Genomic DNA, 19317 nt, shown 5'->3' with positions numbered 1-19317 from the left:
AAAGTTTAATTAAAAAAATACATTTTTACCTGAGTGACTGGATGCTCATTCAGAGGAAAAAAGCTCTTATTATTGAGAAAATGTCAGAATTTCAGAGTATTACTGCAGGTGGCAGTCTGCTGGTAAAACTAAATCCCAAAGCAGGAAGCCCAGACAAGATAAAGCTGTATCAACATTTTCATTTCAGTTTTATATTAAAGAAATCATCTGTCATTGTGGAATTGGGATTCAGTGTTTTTGTTTTACTCATCCTGCCAAAAAAAGATTTAATATATGCACACCACTTTTCACCCTCTATTTCTGCAGTATCTTGGTAAACAAGGGAAAAATTTTCTTCCCCTCAGTCTTTAAAAACAAGCTAATATGCAGTTCACTAAAGTTCTAAATGTACATTTTATTGCAGCAGCTCTGGGTTACAAGAGGTATCTGCTCAGCCCTCATTCACTGAAAGGCTCTTGGTCAGCAGTTCAAAGCTCAACACATACAGGTACCATGAGTTGTTTCAAAATGTTATGGTTGGCCACAGCAGGAAAAAAAACCCCAACCACCCCCAACAGACATCAGATTGCTGAGGTCTGACAGAAATACTTCAGTTGGTAGTACAAAAATAGTTCTAGAAGTACTATCAAAATGATACCATTTTGGCTGGCTGCATTCTACTCTTTAAAATGAAGTTATGAAATAATTTAAGTCTCTGCTTTTGAGAGCACAGCAGCTTTTATGTTACCAAAAAGCTACAGAAAAGTATTTTTAAAATGACAGGATCACCTTTGTGTGAGGAGGAATATGAACATGGAGAGGCATCAGCAGCAAGTTACACGTGATAAATTAACCCTTGTAAACAAATACTTGAGACACAGAGTTAAAGGAAATCAGAAGAATCTGTGGGGTTTTTGTTTTGTTTATTGAAATATGAGCAGCAGTATGCAAAAAATATCTTTAAAAACATAACATAGCAAAACCTAGTAATTTTAAAATTAACAAAATAAAAAGATGTTTAGAGTTAAATGAAAAAACCTCATTGCTAGAACTGTGTTTTCTACAATGTAAACAAAAGCATAAAGGTTATGCTTGCAACAAACACAGAAGCAGGTTTATGGAGCAGCACAAGAAAGCAACATTATATTGTAATCTGATGGTTTGGTCTATTGATTTGAATTCAGAATGGGAAACCCTCCTCAACAGAAACTTCACAACTCCAGAAGAAAGTTAGTCACATGTTTGTCATTTGAAGCAAAACATTTAGAAAATGGTTTGGTTTTGTTTTTGGTTTTTGTTTGTTTCTTTGCCTTTCCAGAAACCATCACCAGCAACACTTTGAGCAAGTAAAACAATATCCTGAAAAAAGTTACTATTTCAGACTAGTGAGGAAGCCTGACACATTTTAATGGCCTCTAGAGTTATACTGCAAGAATTCAAGTTAATCTTACACCCAAGAATTGACAACTTTCACACTGTAATACTGTGGGGGTGGTGGGGGGAAATCATTGCTTCAAGCAAAACTAAAAGAATTCCAGCATTTTAAACAATTCTATCCCAAATCCTGACATCTGGGCTGTTTCTTCATTCTTTTGCCTGTTGGGCTGTTCTGTCAGATTTGTCTCTCACTGGTCAGTCATGCTAGAAGGTTTTATTTTGGTCCTGTAGATTCCATAACCCAGTGTCAGCCCTTCATGCCTAATGCAGTTCATGAGTGTGATGCACAGGCACTGCCTGACTGCCAGCAGGGCCCAGTGCCTAAGGAGCAGCAGCCAAGCTGCTCTCGTATCTCAGGGACTGTAACAGCACTCCCAGGAAAGCCTCCAGGATAAACCTGCTCCACGCTCTCTGCTGGTATTGCCAAAGCTGCCAACCAGTGCTGGGGCTGGTGCAAAGCAGAAAGATGCCCAGAAAGAAGAAAATACACCACAAGGGCCAAATCAGTTTTTACTGAGGAGTAACACTCAGTCTAAGCTGGGCTGCAGTGGAAAGGCTCCATCTGCCACTAGCACACCACTGGCTGAGTCAATCTCCCCATCCCTGTCTCTAGACCAAGGGGTGATTTCTGCACAATGTGCAGTACCAGGAGCAGCACTCCCTGCTCTCCTGACACTTTACACACTGCTGGGCACCAAACAACCTTCTATCCAATCTATCCATGCACCCATATCTGAATATTGTATCAGCAGCACAGATGAACAAAACAGGATTAGCAACACCATGAACCAGCAGCACACAAAATCTGCTAACCAGAAAGCTCCCAAAAAGCCCTACTAGGAAGGACCAGAGGAGCAGAGCACAGACAAATCTGACTGGGTTTGCTGCTGCAAGCCTGCCCTGCCAAAGCCAGCAGTCACAAGGGCATCCCAGCACGGCAGCTACTGCAGCTCCAGAATATGCACACAAGCAGAAAAATGCCAGAGCACTTCAGTACTTAATGACAGCATCAGAAGTGGGTTAACTGGATATTATTGCAGAAATTATGGTTCAGTGCATGGGTAGCCAATCTAACCACAATACTAGCACTAAACACCAGCTCTGGCTCACAGCACCCACTGCAGCACCCATTCTTGAGTCACTCAGTTGGCCACATATAAGCATACAAGTGAACAGAGAGAAGCCAGGTGAAAAACATTTTGGATAAAGTAAAATCTTGTACCTACAACTGCAATCTTTCCTTAATTCAATGTGCCATGTTGTTTATTACATAAGCTAGTCAAGAAATATAATATTCTGTAGTGTTAAATATACATATTCAGCAACTTGACAAACGTCAGGCCCCAAGAAGAAAATAGAAGCAGGATCCTGTGGCCAACTGACTTGGCATCTTATTCAATCAAAAGAACTATCTGTGGGTTGCAGCTCCAAAGAATGAAAGAGAAGAAACCAAAGCTAAGTGGCAAATAATGTTACTCCCCTTCTCCTGAAAACGCACTCATCTGTTTTCAAACATACTTGAGAAACTGTTTAAAAAAACAAAACAAAACACAAAAAACCAAAACAGTAATACAGAAATTCCTGTACAAGAGAACATTAGGGTTCTGCAGAAGTGTTACAGTTTATTCCTTTAAGGCAATTCATAAAAAACATTTTAATGACAAGTAAACAATTTTAATCCTCTAAGATCATTTGTTACTTAGGTACCATATGATGCATGATTTCCACACTTGAAGAGAAACTGTCATTCAACAAAAGACACAAGGACTTGTTTAAAAAAATAATTTTCTCAGGATTGCAGTAATTAACTGCAGCACATCTTTTAATAAGTATTTGCATAATAGTTTTCAGCCTCTCCCCCAAACACTGAACCCTTTTCTGAAAAGGTGTTCAGGAAAGAGAAAAAGCAAGGTGAGTTTAAACAATATAATAGGGTCTTTCTGCATGCAAAATTTTGTATATAATTAACTTCTTATTCTCTTAACATGTTTCTCTCAGCCTCTTTTTTATGATATAAAGGACAGAAATATGCATATGTTATGTAATTGATTTTAGTGTTCAGTACAGTGTTTAAATTCTCTACTTTTCCAAATGCAAACATCATTAAGTTCAGCCAAGCCAAGTGCAAGGTCCTACACGTGGGTCCCAGCAATCCCAGACACACCTACAGGTTGGGCAGAGAAGTGGCTGAGAGCAGCCCTACAGAGAACAACTCGGGGGTGATGGCTGATGAAAAGCTCACCACGGACTGGCACTGAGCACTCACAGCCCCGAAAACCAACAGAATCCTGAGCTGCATCCCCAGGAATGTGGGCAGCAGGGTGAGGGAGGGCACTGCCCCCTCTGCTCTGCCCTTGTGAGACCCCACCTGCAGTGCTGAGCACAGCTCTGGAGCCCCCAGTGTAAGAAGGATGTGGAACTGCTGGAGCAAGCCCCAAGGTCACAATTCTGGCAAGAGGACTGGAGCACCTCCCTGCAAAGAGAGGCTGAAAAAGTTGAGGCTGTTCAGCCTGGAGAAGGAAGGCTGAGTGGAGACCTGATGGAACCTTGCAGTATCTGAAGGGGCTACAGGGAAGCTGGAGAGGGACTCTTTGTCTGGAACTGTAGTGACAGGACAAGCAGTAAGAGGTCCAAGTTGGAAGAGGGCAAATTTAGCTTAGACAAACAGAAGAAATTCTTTACTGTGAGGCTGGTAAGGCACTAGCACAGGTTGCCCAGAGAGGCTTTGGATGTCCCAACCCAGGTAGTGTTCAAAGCCAGGTGGGAGAAGGGCTGGAGCAACCTGGTCTGGTGGGACGTATCCCTGCCCATGGAAAGGGGGGTTGGGACTGGGAGATCTTTAAGATCCCTTCCAATCCTTAACATTCTGTGATTCTTCAGATGTGAGAGAGAAATTCCACTGTCATATTAATACAGTCCTTTAATCCCATAAAGATGCCAACCACAGCTACAAGTCTTCTGACTGAAGCCCTGCCATCAGGGACAGGATCAAGAGCACTGTTTCATGCAGGCTACAAAGAAGTGATTACTTTTGGTCATTACCAACAGGTCTGAATTAAATTACATGATCTGGAAGTAAAAGCTTCTGCATTCAGTTACTCATTTGCTAAGCCACTCACAGTCTTCAAAGAGACTCAAACTTGAAAGTGAATTAAATACAGTGTAATCACTAATACTGCATAATGTCTACTGAGAGACTAAAAAGGCCTAACACAGATCAATTCCAGACAGGTAAAATAAACAGCTAGAACATCAAAAAGAAAACAAAAAACTTATTCCTTCCAAAAAGTAGTAAGCACTGCCATTTACAAATAGTAGTGTTTATGTTAAAATAGAGAAAGGTACCTAAAAAGAAATAGCCTTGGCAACCAAATCCAAACGGCATGAGTGTAAATCAAAGCAAAACAAGAATCACTACTCCAGAACCGTGCAGGATGTTTACCTTGGATCAATTACTACTTTAAAATGGTGGTTAAAAGAGATATTACAAAACCAAAGTGGGAAAAGGCTAAAAACTGCTATTCTGCATTAATATACAATGTGTTTATGACAGCATTTTCCAATAGAAAATACAAGTGTTTTTACACCACTCCAATATTTGTAAAAAGTATATTTCATGTGTACATTTAAAAAAAAATCACATTGTTCAATCTGAGGCAAATTAGCCATAATAAAGTCTAATTTTGCTTATGACAGATGTCAACCTTAAGATGTTAAAACACTAAGCTAAAAATACAGCTTGCAAGCTGGAGCTGCACATGTTCAAACAGTTTCATTAAAACACATTAAAAAAATCCCAAATTATGATATGTATTTATTTTCTGAAGTCAGTCTTCATTAATCCTTGTCCCTACAGGACAAAAAGGTTTTCCAGTTAAGACATTTGTCTGTTTAGGTTTTAAGGGGAAGAAGGGGAAAAGTGTTCTGAATTTTTCAATAGACTTTTTTTTTCCCTTAGGGCTCAACTGTCACTTAAGCATCACAAGAACAATTTGAAATGTAAAACTGATTAGCTATACACAATGGAATTGGTCACAAAGGGATCTAAAAAAAAAAAGTTAAATCATAAGATCCATTCTCCATATAGCTCACAGTATCCACTGGAAGTTTCTCTAGAATTAGAATAAGTTCGCTAAAAATAAGGCTGAAGATGGAATTTCAGCACTATGAAACAGATGAGATGGGATTAAGAGGAGAACCCATTTGTGTAAGTACTTTATCCAGCCACTGGAGGGGCCCATGAAGATGAATTTCTATCCAGCACGGGGTGCTTGTGACATCCTGCCGGTGATATTCAGCTCCCCAGCCCTAGAAAATGAACAAAATGGCACTGATCAATTTGAGGATATGCTTGTCTTTTAAATTAACTACCAACAAGAAGCAGGAAATCATGATCTCAAGATACTTATCTGAAGGTAATTCACAATTTAGTCACACTGATCTAAAGGAACAAACCTGAGGCTGGGAAGGAGCAGGAGGGAAGCTGCTCCTGAAGCCTGAATCAAGCCTTGCATGCCACAGCCTCCTGTGGAGCTCACTGCTGCCCTGAGGATGCCTCCTGGCCATGGCCACATCTCTCTTCTCTTTCAACCTCCTGCTCCCTCTCCTCCACACCCTCAAACTGAGCAATATTTGTCATAACTGACAAAACCAATGAGACATCTTTTGGACAAGATGCAAACAAAACACCTGGAAAGCCCCAAGTTTGGACTCCACACTAAACCTGAGACAGACAACACCTTGATTAAATAATGCTCAGCAAACTCAAATCATGTCAGATGTTCAGAAACTCAAATCATGTCTTTTTTCCATAACCAGGGATTTTTTTAAACTAATAATCAATTTGAAGATGCTGAAAATTGTCTTCAATAATTATGCCCCTTTCTACTCACATTCTTTTAGTGGACTTGCTATTCACTTTACTCCTTGAAATTTAGACCATTAACTTAAATCTCCTTTAACAAAATTACAGCAACCATAATGAATAAATTCCAGTCCTGAATACTAAAGTAACTGAATACACAGCCAACATTCAATATAGAATGTGCTCTTCCTTTCTTGCATTGATTTTCTTCTCTCTCAGTTAATTACTTTAAATACACTTATAATTGAAAAGAACCACATCAGGCCAGAACAGCTTTGCTACAGTGCTAATGGAATTACTGCTAAATACCCAAACCCACAATAAACTTAAATACTCTCAGAATAATTTACCTTTACAAAACTCATTCGAATGGTGCACATTTTGGTGAGCTCATATACTGCTTCAAATCCATGATTGACAGACTGAGCTAAAAGCTGAGCAAACTCCTGATTGTTAAAAATCTTCAGACTGCATCCACTGGGAATCTTGCATACAGTTGTTGGATGAAAGCCATGGTGGTAGTTGCAGTTCCTGCTCTGTACAAATATGCTGCTATCACTTAAACACTCGGCATAGACTTCTCCACCAACATAGTAGAGATGAACTCCTTGAAAACAAAGATAAGAACATTTCAAATTACTTTGTTGTCTCTGATTTTGAGGTAGTTATCTTAAATTCCATTTTATTGGGGAAAAAAGAGCAAATTTCTGCCTGAGGAGGTTCTCAGGAAAGCTTTTGCTTGCACTGTAGCACACTGTCTCATTTGAGCACATCAGGCTCATGATACACCAGCCACTAGATGTCCTTCTCTGATCAATTACAGAATAGAGTGAAAAAATTACTGCCACATTTCAACTGTTATTTCAAGCTATTTTTTGGAGAATTTATGTGGATTTTAAACCCCCAGTTTTATATACCTGGCAGCTTCTGCCTATACTAAGTAGAACAGAAATAGGTGTGTCCTGGGAGAAGAGTCAGTGATAGGACATGAATGAGAAAGAATATCCACAGTCTGCTCTGATTTTCACTACATTTTATCAAGCTGAAGGACAGGTAAGTCCAACCAGCTGCTCCACTTAATTACCATCAGGGTTTACAAACCTTAACATCAACAAAGCCCCTAGATTTACCACATCTGTCTGCATTCAGCTATGCACATGTTTTGACGTCTATACAACATTATTATTGACTAAAAATTAATATACAAAAGCTGCCCATCCCTTCAGCACCCCAACTCAGGTGCTCCCTGCTGCTTCACTGAGACACCTGCCTGCCCTCCCCTGTCCCAGTTTTACATGCTTGGGATTCAGCTCCGTTTAAGTCTTCCCTGCAATACCCTGAGAATCCACTGTGGACCATCCCGTGATGTGCCAGAGGAGGCTGCAGCAAATCAACAGATGCAAGTTAATCTTTCAGACAGCAGCCACTGCTGTAAACAGTGCTAAACCCCCTTGGGACTAAGGTAGGATGGAGGTTACAGAGGAACTGTTGGCTTCAACAACTACAAGCAGCTGTCAGAGAATCTGGGGTGGGCAAGACTGCCTTTTCACAACACAACCAGTGACCACCACTTGCCAGCTACAGTAAAAAACCTTAGCACATAGGACTGGGTGGTTCTAAGGAGGCAAAACCTCAAGACCTTTCAAGTAAAAGCCATAAATAAACAGTATTTTGTCTCTAAGCAACCTTAATTGTTGTCAGAACAGTTACCATAAAGCAAAGTTTAAGTTCAATAATTACTATTAGAGATGCAGACATTTTAAAGCTCATTACTATTCTACAGTATGATGATGGGTCCTGGTTACACTTCTGACCTCAGGCAGATGCACAAGATTTCTCCATCTATACCACTAAAAGGGGTGAACCAAAACAAAACAGCCTGACAAACCAACCATGCCCAAAAATCACTTGTTCTCCTTTATAATATTATATTTTTTTTTTTGACAACTGCATTGGAGAGCCAAGTTTCCAACAGATACAAACAGAACTTCTGGTCTCCAAATTATCTGCAAAATTTGGTCATATTTATAGTAGTTTCTAATTAAAAGAATGTTATGGGACAGGGTGAACTTTCATTAATCAAAACTCAAGACCAACTTTACCAAATGCTCTTAGGTGGTAAAAAGGCTTCTAAACACGTGCAAGAGAAACAGAGTTCTCTTCTCAGGACTGAGTTAATCATAAAAAAAATACATTCAGAAAAAGTGTTCTACAATTTAAGATAATCCAGGCACATTCCATCAAAGATGAAAACTGTGCATCTCTATGTACTATCAGCCAAAACAGTACAAGAAAACTAGAAGATCTTGCAAAACCTGCTGTCTCCAGGAATCCCTCCCACACACATCCACGCCCCATGGATTCACTCAGACAAATGAGCCCTTGCAGTTTTGCATTAGCACTTCAAAGTCCTGCTGCCAACTCACCAAGATATTTGAACATACTGTAGACAGAAGGTAATACCTTACAACAACAAAACAAAAAAAATCTCTGACATACTGCAAAGGTGTATGCAGAATTTAAGAAGCAGATATAATGTGGAATGTCATGGCATATCCTGTAATGTTCTGAAACACAGACCACTACATCTACCCTAACAAGCAAGCCCCAATGGCAATCTAGTTTGGTAAGGAAGGAGTAATATTTAGTCTTTTTAATTAGTGACAAAGAAAAATGCATGCAATTCCTGACTAATTAGAATCAAACCATGCCTAACTAAGTTTTCTGATACTTGAGAGGTAGATAATGTATCACATCTCAGATTACCTCTAGCATTCTCATCTGAGAATTATCACTACTGCTAGAAATAAAACCAAGGACTTGGTTTCTCATTCCTAAGACAAACTCAGTCTTACCTTTGCCATAAGACAAACTCAGTCTTACCTTTGCATAAGACAAACTCAGTCTTACCTTTGCCACAAGACAAACTCAGTTTTACCTTTGCCACAAGACAAACTCAGTTTTACCTCTGCCACAAGACAAACTCAGTCTCACCTTTGCCAATGTGCCGTCGAGTGTTCTCGATCGTTGAGTTGCGATTAACGTTGGAGAGCAAACCTAAGCAGAACCTGTTCTTGTTGTTGGAAGGATCTGTAAACCCATCTACTAAGACACTTGTGGAAGATGCATGGAAAGCCTCCCCAACACGGTTATTTAACTCATAATACACAATGGAACACCAGTGTTTGGGTTCTTCATAGGCAACGGGCTGAACATCTGAAAAGCAAATGGAATTAACAGTTTACATAAGTGTTAAAATATTAAAGCTACAACTGTCAAGCAGACCTTCCAAAACACCAACAGCTAAGTAAAATCTGAGTAAACAATTACGATGGGCAACAAGTGTCCTGATTAAAATTGTGAAAAAAAATCATAAAATCAACTGGCCGGCTAAAATGCACAAAGGTAAAAATCTATCAGACCTTCCAAAACACCAACAGCTAAGTAAAATCTGAGTAAACAATTATGATGGGCAACAAGTGTCCTGATTATAAATCTTAAAAGATTTTTACCTTTGTGCATTTTAGCTGGCCAGTTGATTTTATGATTTTTTTTCACAATTTTAAGCCTGATATTAAACAAAAACAACCTTTACACAGACAGAAAAGACTATGTGATAGCAGGTTAAACATAACTCTCCTGCCCACTCTTAAAAAAACTCTTAAAACTGGTATTTTGGGACTCAATTTTCAGAGCCTTTGTGCAAATGTTATTCCAGCAACAGGCAAAGGCTGCAGAAAAGAAATTTTAAAAAAAATTCAACTCACTGTAAGCAACATTATGCACCTGAGGCTTTGAAAGGAAAAGATGAAAATAAAAATAAGCAAGGTAAGTTTATTTCTCAGTTATGTCTCTTACAGCCCCAGTTTAGCTAGGAGGACTGCTTCCACCTACCAGCAAGATTTACTGGCCCATTTGAAGTTATTCATTCAGATTGGTCATGAGTTGCAAGAAGCCAAACTACGTAATTTTACAGCAGACTATACAACTTACCTCTGGTAGATATATTTGGCATGATCTGAGGGATCATTGTATTGCTTGTGTCCATAGACTGTGAATTATCCTGCCCCATTTGGTCATCAGGAGGCATATATGCAGGAGGTGGAGTATCAGCTACAAACATGAAAAAAATAAGACTAAACTTCAACAGTTTAGAGTATTTACTTATACATTCTACAGTTGAAAACACATAAAAATATTCCCCAACAAGATGTTAAAAAATTTGGCCTTGCTTTCAAATAAATCTGAACACAGCCAGCTGTCTTTACAGCAAACTCCTCAAACAGCTGAAATTTCACCTATGGAACCAATAGCAAGATTGGAAACTTGAAAAAAGTAAGAGATACAGTTTTTTCTTTCTGTATTTTTTTTCTTTAATACCTGCACTCCTGCATTTGGGCTTGATGACTCTGCTTCCCCCTTTCTGTCACACAAACATGAGCTTTCTTGCCTACCCTCTTCTCAGCGTTCAAAAACAAAGCAGTAGAAGAAATAACTATTTGCTTAATGTAATAAAGGCCTAGAACAGTTTGGGGGTTTTTGCTGCTCCTGCAGGCTGAGTTCATTACAGAACTGTTTCCTTCCATCAGCACAGCACTCAGTGTGGTAACACCCCACTCTGCCCCATAAATGCAGCCACCCCAGTGATCCCAGTACTTGGCCAACAGACACCCTCCCACTGGGACAATTCTGGGGAAGTGAGCAACCAGACTACAAAGATTAGGCCACTGAGCTAGTGGAAAAACGAAGTCTTTACTCTATTAAATTCCTGGCTTTATAAACCACACCAATAATCAGACAGAACCAGTAAGACTTCTTTCCTTTGGCCCTATGAATTGTTTTTTCTGTGTTTTCCAACTCAGTTAAACCAAATCAGTTTAATCTAATCTGATCCCAACAAAAATGTTACTTTTTTCCAGTTAAACACCTTATTTTAAATGTTTTTATTCAATGAAATATATCAGTAAGCTTCCTGTTCAGCATCCTGCATTTGCTTTTTTTTCATCACTAATTCTTCTTCTAAAGTATAGATTAGTTATTCTGTAGTGAAGCTGTGCAAAAAAAAAAACCTCACCAGTATTACAACTGTGACAAAAAACAGTTGGAAAAATAAAACTGTAACAATTAACTCCAACCAGTGACAAAACTAAGAAGAAAATCCCATAAAATGCAAAAGAAAAAGCCATTTATGGCAAACATCACCAGTTCCTGAGGTCATGGGTCACAACACCATGTGACATTTCAGTAATTTTTATTGAACTGCCATTCAGGCTGTACTCACCTGGCAGCTGAAAGGGACTGGATGGGCCAGAGCTGGCTGGGGAGCTCGGGTAAGTGCTGCTGGCTGGAGAAGGGGGGTAGGGGCTGTTTGGGGAGATGGAGAACGGAGTGCTGTTGGGCTGCTGGAAGGAGTCCGGAAACGTCGCGTTGTGTGGCATGTGGGGCTCGTTGTGGCTGAGGTTCCTGAACTGAACTAGCAGACTGTGCTGGGGGTTGAATTCACTATGCCTAGGCACTAACACTGGAGGTAGAACTGCAAAAAACAAACAAAACCCAGATACATTTAGATGAAAACCTGAGATACAAGGTAAGAGACACAAATAATGTGCTATTCTGCTCATGGTGATAATTTCAGCTCTAGCAGGGGTGGAAAGAGGAGCAGGGGATGAATGTGGCATGCCTTTACCCCCTTTATCCTCGCCTTCATTTTTTCACATCATTCTTAATGGAAGACTCAAACTTTACTCTTGCAAGAATCACAAAAACACACACACATATTTCACACAACTCGAAGATGACCTTTTTTTAAAAATAGTAAACCACACCAGGCTACATGTGGCACATACTGAAATACTGATGCAGAAGTGCAAAACTTATATATGAATACATTAGCAAATCAGAGAAAATGAAAATACAGTCTCTATTACTACAGTCAAGCTATATAGTTACATATTGTCCCTTCCACTGAAGAGAAACAAAATCTGTACTGCCATATATTTTAACTTCAGTCTGCAATTCCAGTGCTGCAGCAGTGCACTTGAGCACTTCAGTCAATGCAGTAGAGTTACAACCACTCTGGGGAGCAAGGGAAGCAACTTCTCACCACACTGTCCAGAGCAACATTCTTCATCTCTCCCACTGCAATCCCAACCCTCCTCACCTTTCCCACAGCACACTTTAACAGCAGGCTCCTTACCTGACACACATCTGACACATACCTTCCTCTAACTGATCACATCTCCTGCTTCTGTTCATCTCTGCTGTCTCCTAACTGGAAGTCATGTGGGGAACTCTACCACCCTAGAATTTTATTAATTTTATTTTTCATTTCCCCAGTTCACATCACACATTGATTAAATAGCAAGGCCCTAAAAGGCAGCCACCAACTTCCTTGCAAGGACTGAGGTTTTGAAACAAGTTTCTCAAAGAAACTGAACCTGAAAGAACTGCATTCTATTTCATGACAAAGGAGAACTTTGCTACTAACTTTAAGGGCAGCAGGCTTAAGAAGCCTGTGGGAAAAAGGTGATCCCAAAAACCCCACCAGTAATGTGCACTTTGAACACTCCTCTCCCAGACTGCCTCACACACCACTTTCAATTGGCTGTACAGTACCTGAGGAGGAAGAGGATGGAGTGAATAGTTAAGCGGTTACTAAAGATTCAGTTTCGTTTTTAGGACAATAACTTTCAAACATACCTGGGCTCTCCACCCTCTTGTAGTGGTATGGATTGATGCAGACTTCCTTTTGTTTGGATCCAAAAGGAAATTCACAAATATCCAAGGGCTTCAGCTCGTGGTGGCTCTGCAGATCCGGCCAGCGCCACACGCGGCAGTAGATGACGTGGGGAAGGCCCTTTCTGTGGGAAACCTGCAGCCGTCCGTCCAAGGAGCGGGGGATAGTAACGCACTTGCTGGGCTGCCCTGGGCTGCTCAAGGCTTTCTCCAGTTCTTCCATAGCACCCTTTTTCTTTTTCAGCTTTTTTACCAAAGCATCAACAGCTTTTTCTGCCCATTTTTCCTCTTCATCTCCTTGTTTCCAGCCCAACAGACGCTTTACAGCTGGGCTAGTAAAGGAGAACAAACTGGCCATTGACGTCATTTGACACAAGTCTTCAAAAAGTTTGTTGGGCTTTATCTGTTGGGTTATTTGTTGGGGTTTTTTTTCCAAATAAATGTCAGTGTACACCCAAAGCACTTATTGCAACTGATGAGCCGTATTATTTCCTGGAGGACGACAAATGAACATAGAGATGTCAGTGATGAAGCCTTCACATCAAAAATGATGATCGATTCCTCCAATTTAGTTCTAGTAAAAAGATAATTTAACAAGGAATTAGTAAACAAGTAAAGGCTGTGGTAAACAAAAGGCATATATGAGAAGACTTCCTGTTTCAACCCCAGCATTGCACCAGATTTTGTTTCAAAACAAAATCCCAGTAGTACTATGACCCCACTCCAAAAAAGTAATCATTCCCCAAAGCTTGCACTACTGGCAGTGGGAAAAGGGACCATCAAGGGATGATGGTCAGTAGGGACAGCACAGTTCCCATTATCACTCCTTAAATTGATTACTTTCTCTCAGAAGATAGGCTTGAGAAATATGCTTTAAAACTAGCAATATATCCCTGCCACGGTGCTGTATTAGAAGACTAAACCTGCTATGAGAAAACTTCCCTGAAGAAACAGGGAAGAGGCAGGGTGGAACCACCAGTTCCAAGGCCAATATTGCACAGAAATACTCAGCTTCTGAAATGGATCTTTATTTCCAAAAAGGAAAAAAATCCTAATGCATCTGCTTTTTCTTGAGCTCTAATTAGTTACCCCATGATTTTGAGAGTATTAAAAGAAATTAGGAAGAAACTGTAGATGAAGAAAACAAAGCACAATTAAAAGAAAAACCCAATAAAAAGCACAAACCAAACCTTCTCCAGCCACCCAGAGAGGTGGTCAACCTTTTTTTAGCTGTAGCTAATTTTATGCTGCACTTCCTTATATCTTTTAAGAAGAGTATTTGAAGAGCTGGATATTTTTAGCCTTGGCAAAAGAAAATTGTTTTCTTCTCCCCAGAAAAAAGAAGGGGGGAAAAAAGACATGGTGGAGTAAGCACTAGAAATGTGACCTTTACTACAAAGTGCCTCGGAAAGGAGAAGAGCAGAACAACTGGCTCATGAATGGTGTTTTACCACTCACCAGCCCTAATGCAAATCCTCCCCCCAGCAATTTAAGGAGTACCGATGACAAGAGGAAATGATGTGCTGTGGCAACGAACTGATAAGAACTTGTAAAATCCCTTGTGAATACTAAATAAGCAAGTATAGACAATGAGCAGCTGGCAAAAAGCAAGAGCAGAGCTAAGAGAAAGGATGTCAATAACAAAAGATGCTTCCTCTCTTGCTACAGAGACTGCCAAACAACATTGTCTCTCCACTTTTGATAAACCACGGTGAATTAGAACACCTACCCCAGCCCAAGACATCAAATCTGCACATAAGAGAAAAAGGGGGTGGGGGAGCAAAATGTTAAATATCTCTGTGCTGGTTCTCTTAGATTGCTACCTTTAATCAAGAAGATCTTTTTTCCTCCATCTTTGATAAACTAAAAGTCATCTGATAAGGCTTTTTAAGTGTCTGGGCACATTTACAGGCTCACTCAGGCACTTGGACAGACCTTTCTATATAACAAAACCATGTGCTGAGCAGCAGCAGCCAAAGCTACAGCAAACATCCCCAGACAAGGCAGTTATGTCCCAAGTGTAACCATCCTATATTTGCTATTAGGGAGTTAGAGGGTGAGGAAAACAGGGAACAAACCCAAGGACACTAGGTGTTTCTTTACAGGAAAAAAATCAATTTATTTAATGTAGTAGCTTAATCCCATTGGTACTTCTTTGATTATTCAACTTTGTTTTGCTTTTCCGATTTTTTTTCCATATTACTGAAACAAACAGAAAAACTGTTTGAAGGTCTTTCTTCCTAGAGCTCTCATAAATAAAACAAAATGGAAAAAAAAGAGAAGTCTCCCACTACTTCAGTAACTCCCTAGAAGAAGGTATTGAGAAAAAACTAAAGGAAAAAACTCAAATAATTATGTATCACCTGTTTTCTTCAGAAATATCACGTCTGCACTTTGAGACTAATTTAGTTCCCTCGGACTATTACACATAAGAATCTTTGCACCCTTCAAAGTAACAGGAAATACATAAAGGGAAATAAACTTGGCCAGGAACTCAGACTGAATTTTTTCTTTTACTGAGGATAAAAGTTTACTGTTTCAAAAAGTAAAAGCTGTTTATAGTCGCAACTAACTTAACTTTCAACCCTGCATACATTCAATAGCTGCAAGATCAGCAACTGCTCACACCCCTCGAAAAGGAAATGAACCCACCTAGAATCTCAGACCAGAAGACAATTAAAATGTTCTATTTTTGCTTTCAGCTATGCTTTCAAAGAATCTTACGCATCATCAAGGCCGAAGATGCACTGGAAATTCCTCTAGTTAAGTTAAGCTCAAAGGAGATCTTAACAAACATCCCCTGATCTATCCCATTACAGGAGCCCCAACTGTATTAAGAAACCAAATTTAAAGATCTACAATTCTATGCTATGATCATGTAACATTTTATTTTGTTTTTTATTATTTTGAACACAATGGATCAACTAGGAAAGACATTTTATTTGTTTTATATAATTTTAACATCATTGACCCACAAGTACACTCATGGAATAAACAAGGTCACCAAAAGGAAAGGAAGTTGGAACAGTTCTACTAAGATGATATTTTGAAGTAATTAGTATTTGTAGAGCAAGTGGCAAGGGAATTATGATAAATGACTGTCCTACAAACTATCATTTTAGAAATAATCTGCCAGCAGTAAGTAACATAATTAAGTCTAAAAACTTTACATTGGAGGGCTTATCAACAAAAGCAAAGCCTGGTAAAACAAGTATTTCAGAAGCATCAGAACAGATTTGATCAAAACTGCTTCACCTTCTTCAAAAAAAGTTTGCACATACATGCTTGGAACTCTAACCACTGAAAAATGAGACTGTTGAGTCCTTAATACTATTCACTGTAACTCCACTCTGGCCACTTATGAGGCTTTAAAGACTCTTCAGTAGAAGTGTATTTGAACCTGTTCAAGAAAGAAAATGCAACAAAATACTAATAGGGTTTGAGAAGTAAAAAATGACACTGAATTTATCCCATTGCACACCTGCCTGCAGTTCATTTTGGATGGCAAAACACTGAAGGTTTACAGCTTTTGCCTTTCTTAAGAAAACAAGGCAGAATTAAAAAGGTTCATGAATCATGAGCTGGCTTCATGAGCTATTTAAGGCCACAAAGCCGTAGGTTCAGGTATTTCTGTAGAAACCAAACATTTCCATGTAGAAACTGCAATTCATGCAGGGTTTTTAGATTTCTGAATGCGTGGCATAAACCACATTTAGAACATTTACTTGCATTTGCTGTAATTTCAGCATCTAATTTGTGAAAGGTTTCTAAGTAATCCTGACATCTGCCAGGAACAGCTTCCCCAGATCATCTGTACTTACAATCAATTTCTTCTGAGGTTTAAAAGCACAAGTTATGAGCTGTGATTGCAGTACCACAGAGCATCACTGAGCTTTGAATACAGAAACAAATGCTTTAAAGAGTCACATTCTCATTCAGTGGTGCACAAATTACTCTTATTGCTGCACCTCTAGACACAGCTGGTAACAACTTTCACGGGAAAAAAGCTTGTTTAAATTTCCTTACAAGGCAGAGGGTCTATTATGCATTACCTTCTTTTATTAAACAACTTTTCAGCTGAGCTACAAGAGAACATCGACTGAAAACCACAATGTTACATTAAAAAAAAAAGCTACAAACACTCTTTAAGGAGCGAGTGTAATGAATTACATGGAGTAGCATGAGGGGGCTTTCAAAGGGCAAGTATAAAAGGAAGTAATCGTTGTATCAAAATTAGACTTTGGGGCATGTATTATTTATACTTTAAAAGTTCTTGTTAATGACTACAGCAAATGGAAGGAAACTAGTTGGGTGAACAGGTCCATTGTTTGAACCCCCTTCTTAATACTTCAGCCAGCCAGCCTGAAGTATATACAAATATATATAAACAAAATTGGCCAACAACAGAACTTATATTTCATTTATGCAGATGGGAGAACTCTACCACCTTCCATCTGTCATTACAAATCCCAAGGAACATGACTTCCCTTTAGCAGTTCGTGTGGAATTTTCTTAGCCTACTCCAATAAACTGGCAAGTTCAGTAGGTTCATTTGATGTCATATCAAGGAATCTCCTCCTGGCTAAAAGGACCTGAGCAAGAGCCACTGCAGAACAGAAAATGTAACATTACATATGGTGTACCTATTTTCATGAGATGCATTTTGTATGTAACATGTTCTCCCATTGATTCCAAAGTAATTTCCCACCTGCAAAACCTAGGTTTGAAGTACCATTAACCAAGCAAACCATCATCCCAAGCAGCAGGGCAGTGAATGATGCTTTCACAAGCACAAGAACAAAATGGGTAAAACCATTTTAAAATGGGTACAACCAATAACTCTCCCTTCCTACTGCCAGTACTAAGGCTGTTGTCAAATATACAAGGACTATTCTCTTCCCACCAATTTACTTGTTTGCAAATTCAGAAGCCTCCTGTAGCATCATACCCAGTCTGAAACAAGGAACTTCACTGCTGATGATTAGAAGCTGTTTTGAGACTCAACTCCATACAATAAACAAAGCACCACTTATAAGCAGCAGCACAACTGGGAGTTCATTAGAGCTGCTGCAGATCTGCAGTTAAAGCTGTTTGCAGTCAGCTCTTGTGCTTAACTTTATTGCCCTTCAAACTCAGAAATGCTCAAGTATTCTGACTCCATACACACATTAACATACATATTCATACAGAAAGCTCAGAAACTCAACTGCAGTAGTATATTACAGTGTGTTATGCTATATACACAGATCAATACTTTCTTTAAAACTACAACCTCACACATCATTTCACTTGGTTTTATTAAAATCCTTCTTTCCTTATAAATTTCCTGACAGGAACTGTGCAGGATTGTGCTTGAGTTTTATTATCATTTTCCCTAGCCTACATTGTAGCCCAGCACACAGTCCCATGCAATGGCACATATTAAGAGTCTTTTCTTGGAAACAAACACAGGAGAAATGCTGGCTGCACAGTTTCTCCATACACATCAAGCATAGCACAAATCTCAAGAAGACACTGTGGTTAAAGAACTTGTTCACTGAACTTGAAGGGTCTGCATCCTCCAAACCATTGCCACAGCCTCTCCACAGACAAGATTTCTCTTCAATTACCCTGTGAAACAAGGAATACCACCAATGAAAAAACTTCTTTTGCCTCTTCTCCCCATAAGTTTAAGTAAAAGATGAAAGAGATTTTATAAATTACATCAAAAAGGAACTTGTGGTATTTTCATGAGAACTGGTATCCAGTTGACAAAAATCTACCGTAGGTGCTTTTACCCTAGCACTGGATTTCTTGCTTCAAACATGCCTTGTAAGGCAATATAATCTAACTGATAATATATGTAAACAAGAAGAGAAAATAACTGTCTGGTATCTTCAAAACTGTTACCAACTGTTACTGCCCTGCAAACAGAAAAATCTACAGACAATTGCTGACAGGGCTTTCTCACACAATACTTTTGCTTTTAATTTCCACATCTGTACACCATCTAACACAGCATAAAAAAATGCTGAAGCATTTAGCTCTGTCAGCTGAGAAGTATTTAACCAGCACTCCCTTTAAAAAACCTAACAAACTCTGAGGCCCAGCACAAGGAGCAAGTAATACCATGTACATAGAAGATATAACTCAGATAGCAAAGTGATGCTTCTGTTTCTTCTTAAAGTTTTCTCAGAAACTACTGTCAAAACCTAATACCAGTGATAATGACATATATCACAAAAGAGGTCCAGGCAAAGAGATCACTAAAAGAGCTCCACTGCATTTTCAAAGCACCCTCACTTCCATCTGATGTCAATAAA

General features: G+C 39.3%; 1 protein-coding gene across 1 annotated transcript; it reads right to left on the bottom strand.

Annotated features, from left to right (window-relative positions):
• Nucleotides 1-885: 885 nt before the first annotated feature.
• On the bottom strand, nucleotides 886-14362 carry SMAD5 (SMAD family member 5). Its single transcript, XM_039701249.1, has 6 exons — nucleotides 12980-14362; nucleotides 11562-11813; nucleotides 10274-10393; nucleotides 9275-9496; nucleotides 6631-6887; nucleotides 886-5724 (listed from the first exon to the last, which is right to left on the bottom strand). The coding sequence occupies exons 1-6, from the start codon at nucleotides 13380-13382 to the stop codon at nucleotides 5581-5583; spliced, it is 1398 nt and encodes a 465-aa protein (XP_039557183.1). The 5' UTR covers nucleotides 13383-14362; the 3' UTR covers nucleotides 886-5580.
• Nucleotides 14363-19317: the final 4955 nt, after the last annotated feature.

The sequence above is a fragment of the Passer montanus genome, unplaced genomic scaffold (assembly GCF_014805655.1).
Source record: "Passer montanus isolate IOZ18808 unplaced genomic scaffold, ASM1480565v1 scaffold15, whole genome shotgun sequence".
Classification (NCBI taxonomy): Eukaryota; Metazoa; Chordata; class Aves; order Passeriformes; family Passeridae; genus Passer; species Passer montanus.
The sequence above is the reverse complement of the archived record's forward strand: the minus strand, read 5'-3'. Positions and strand labels throughout refer to the sequence as shown.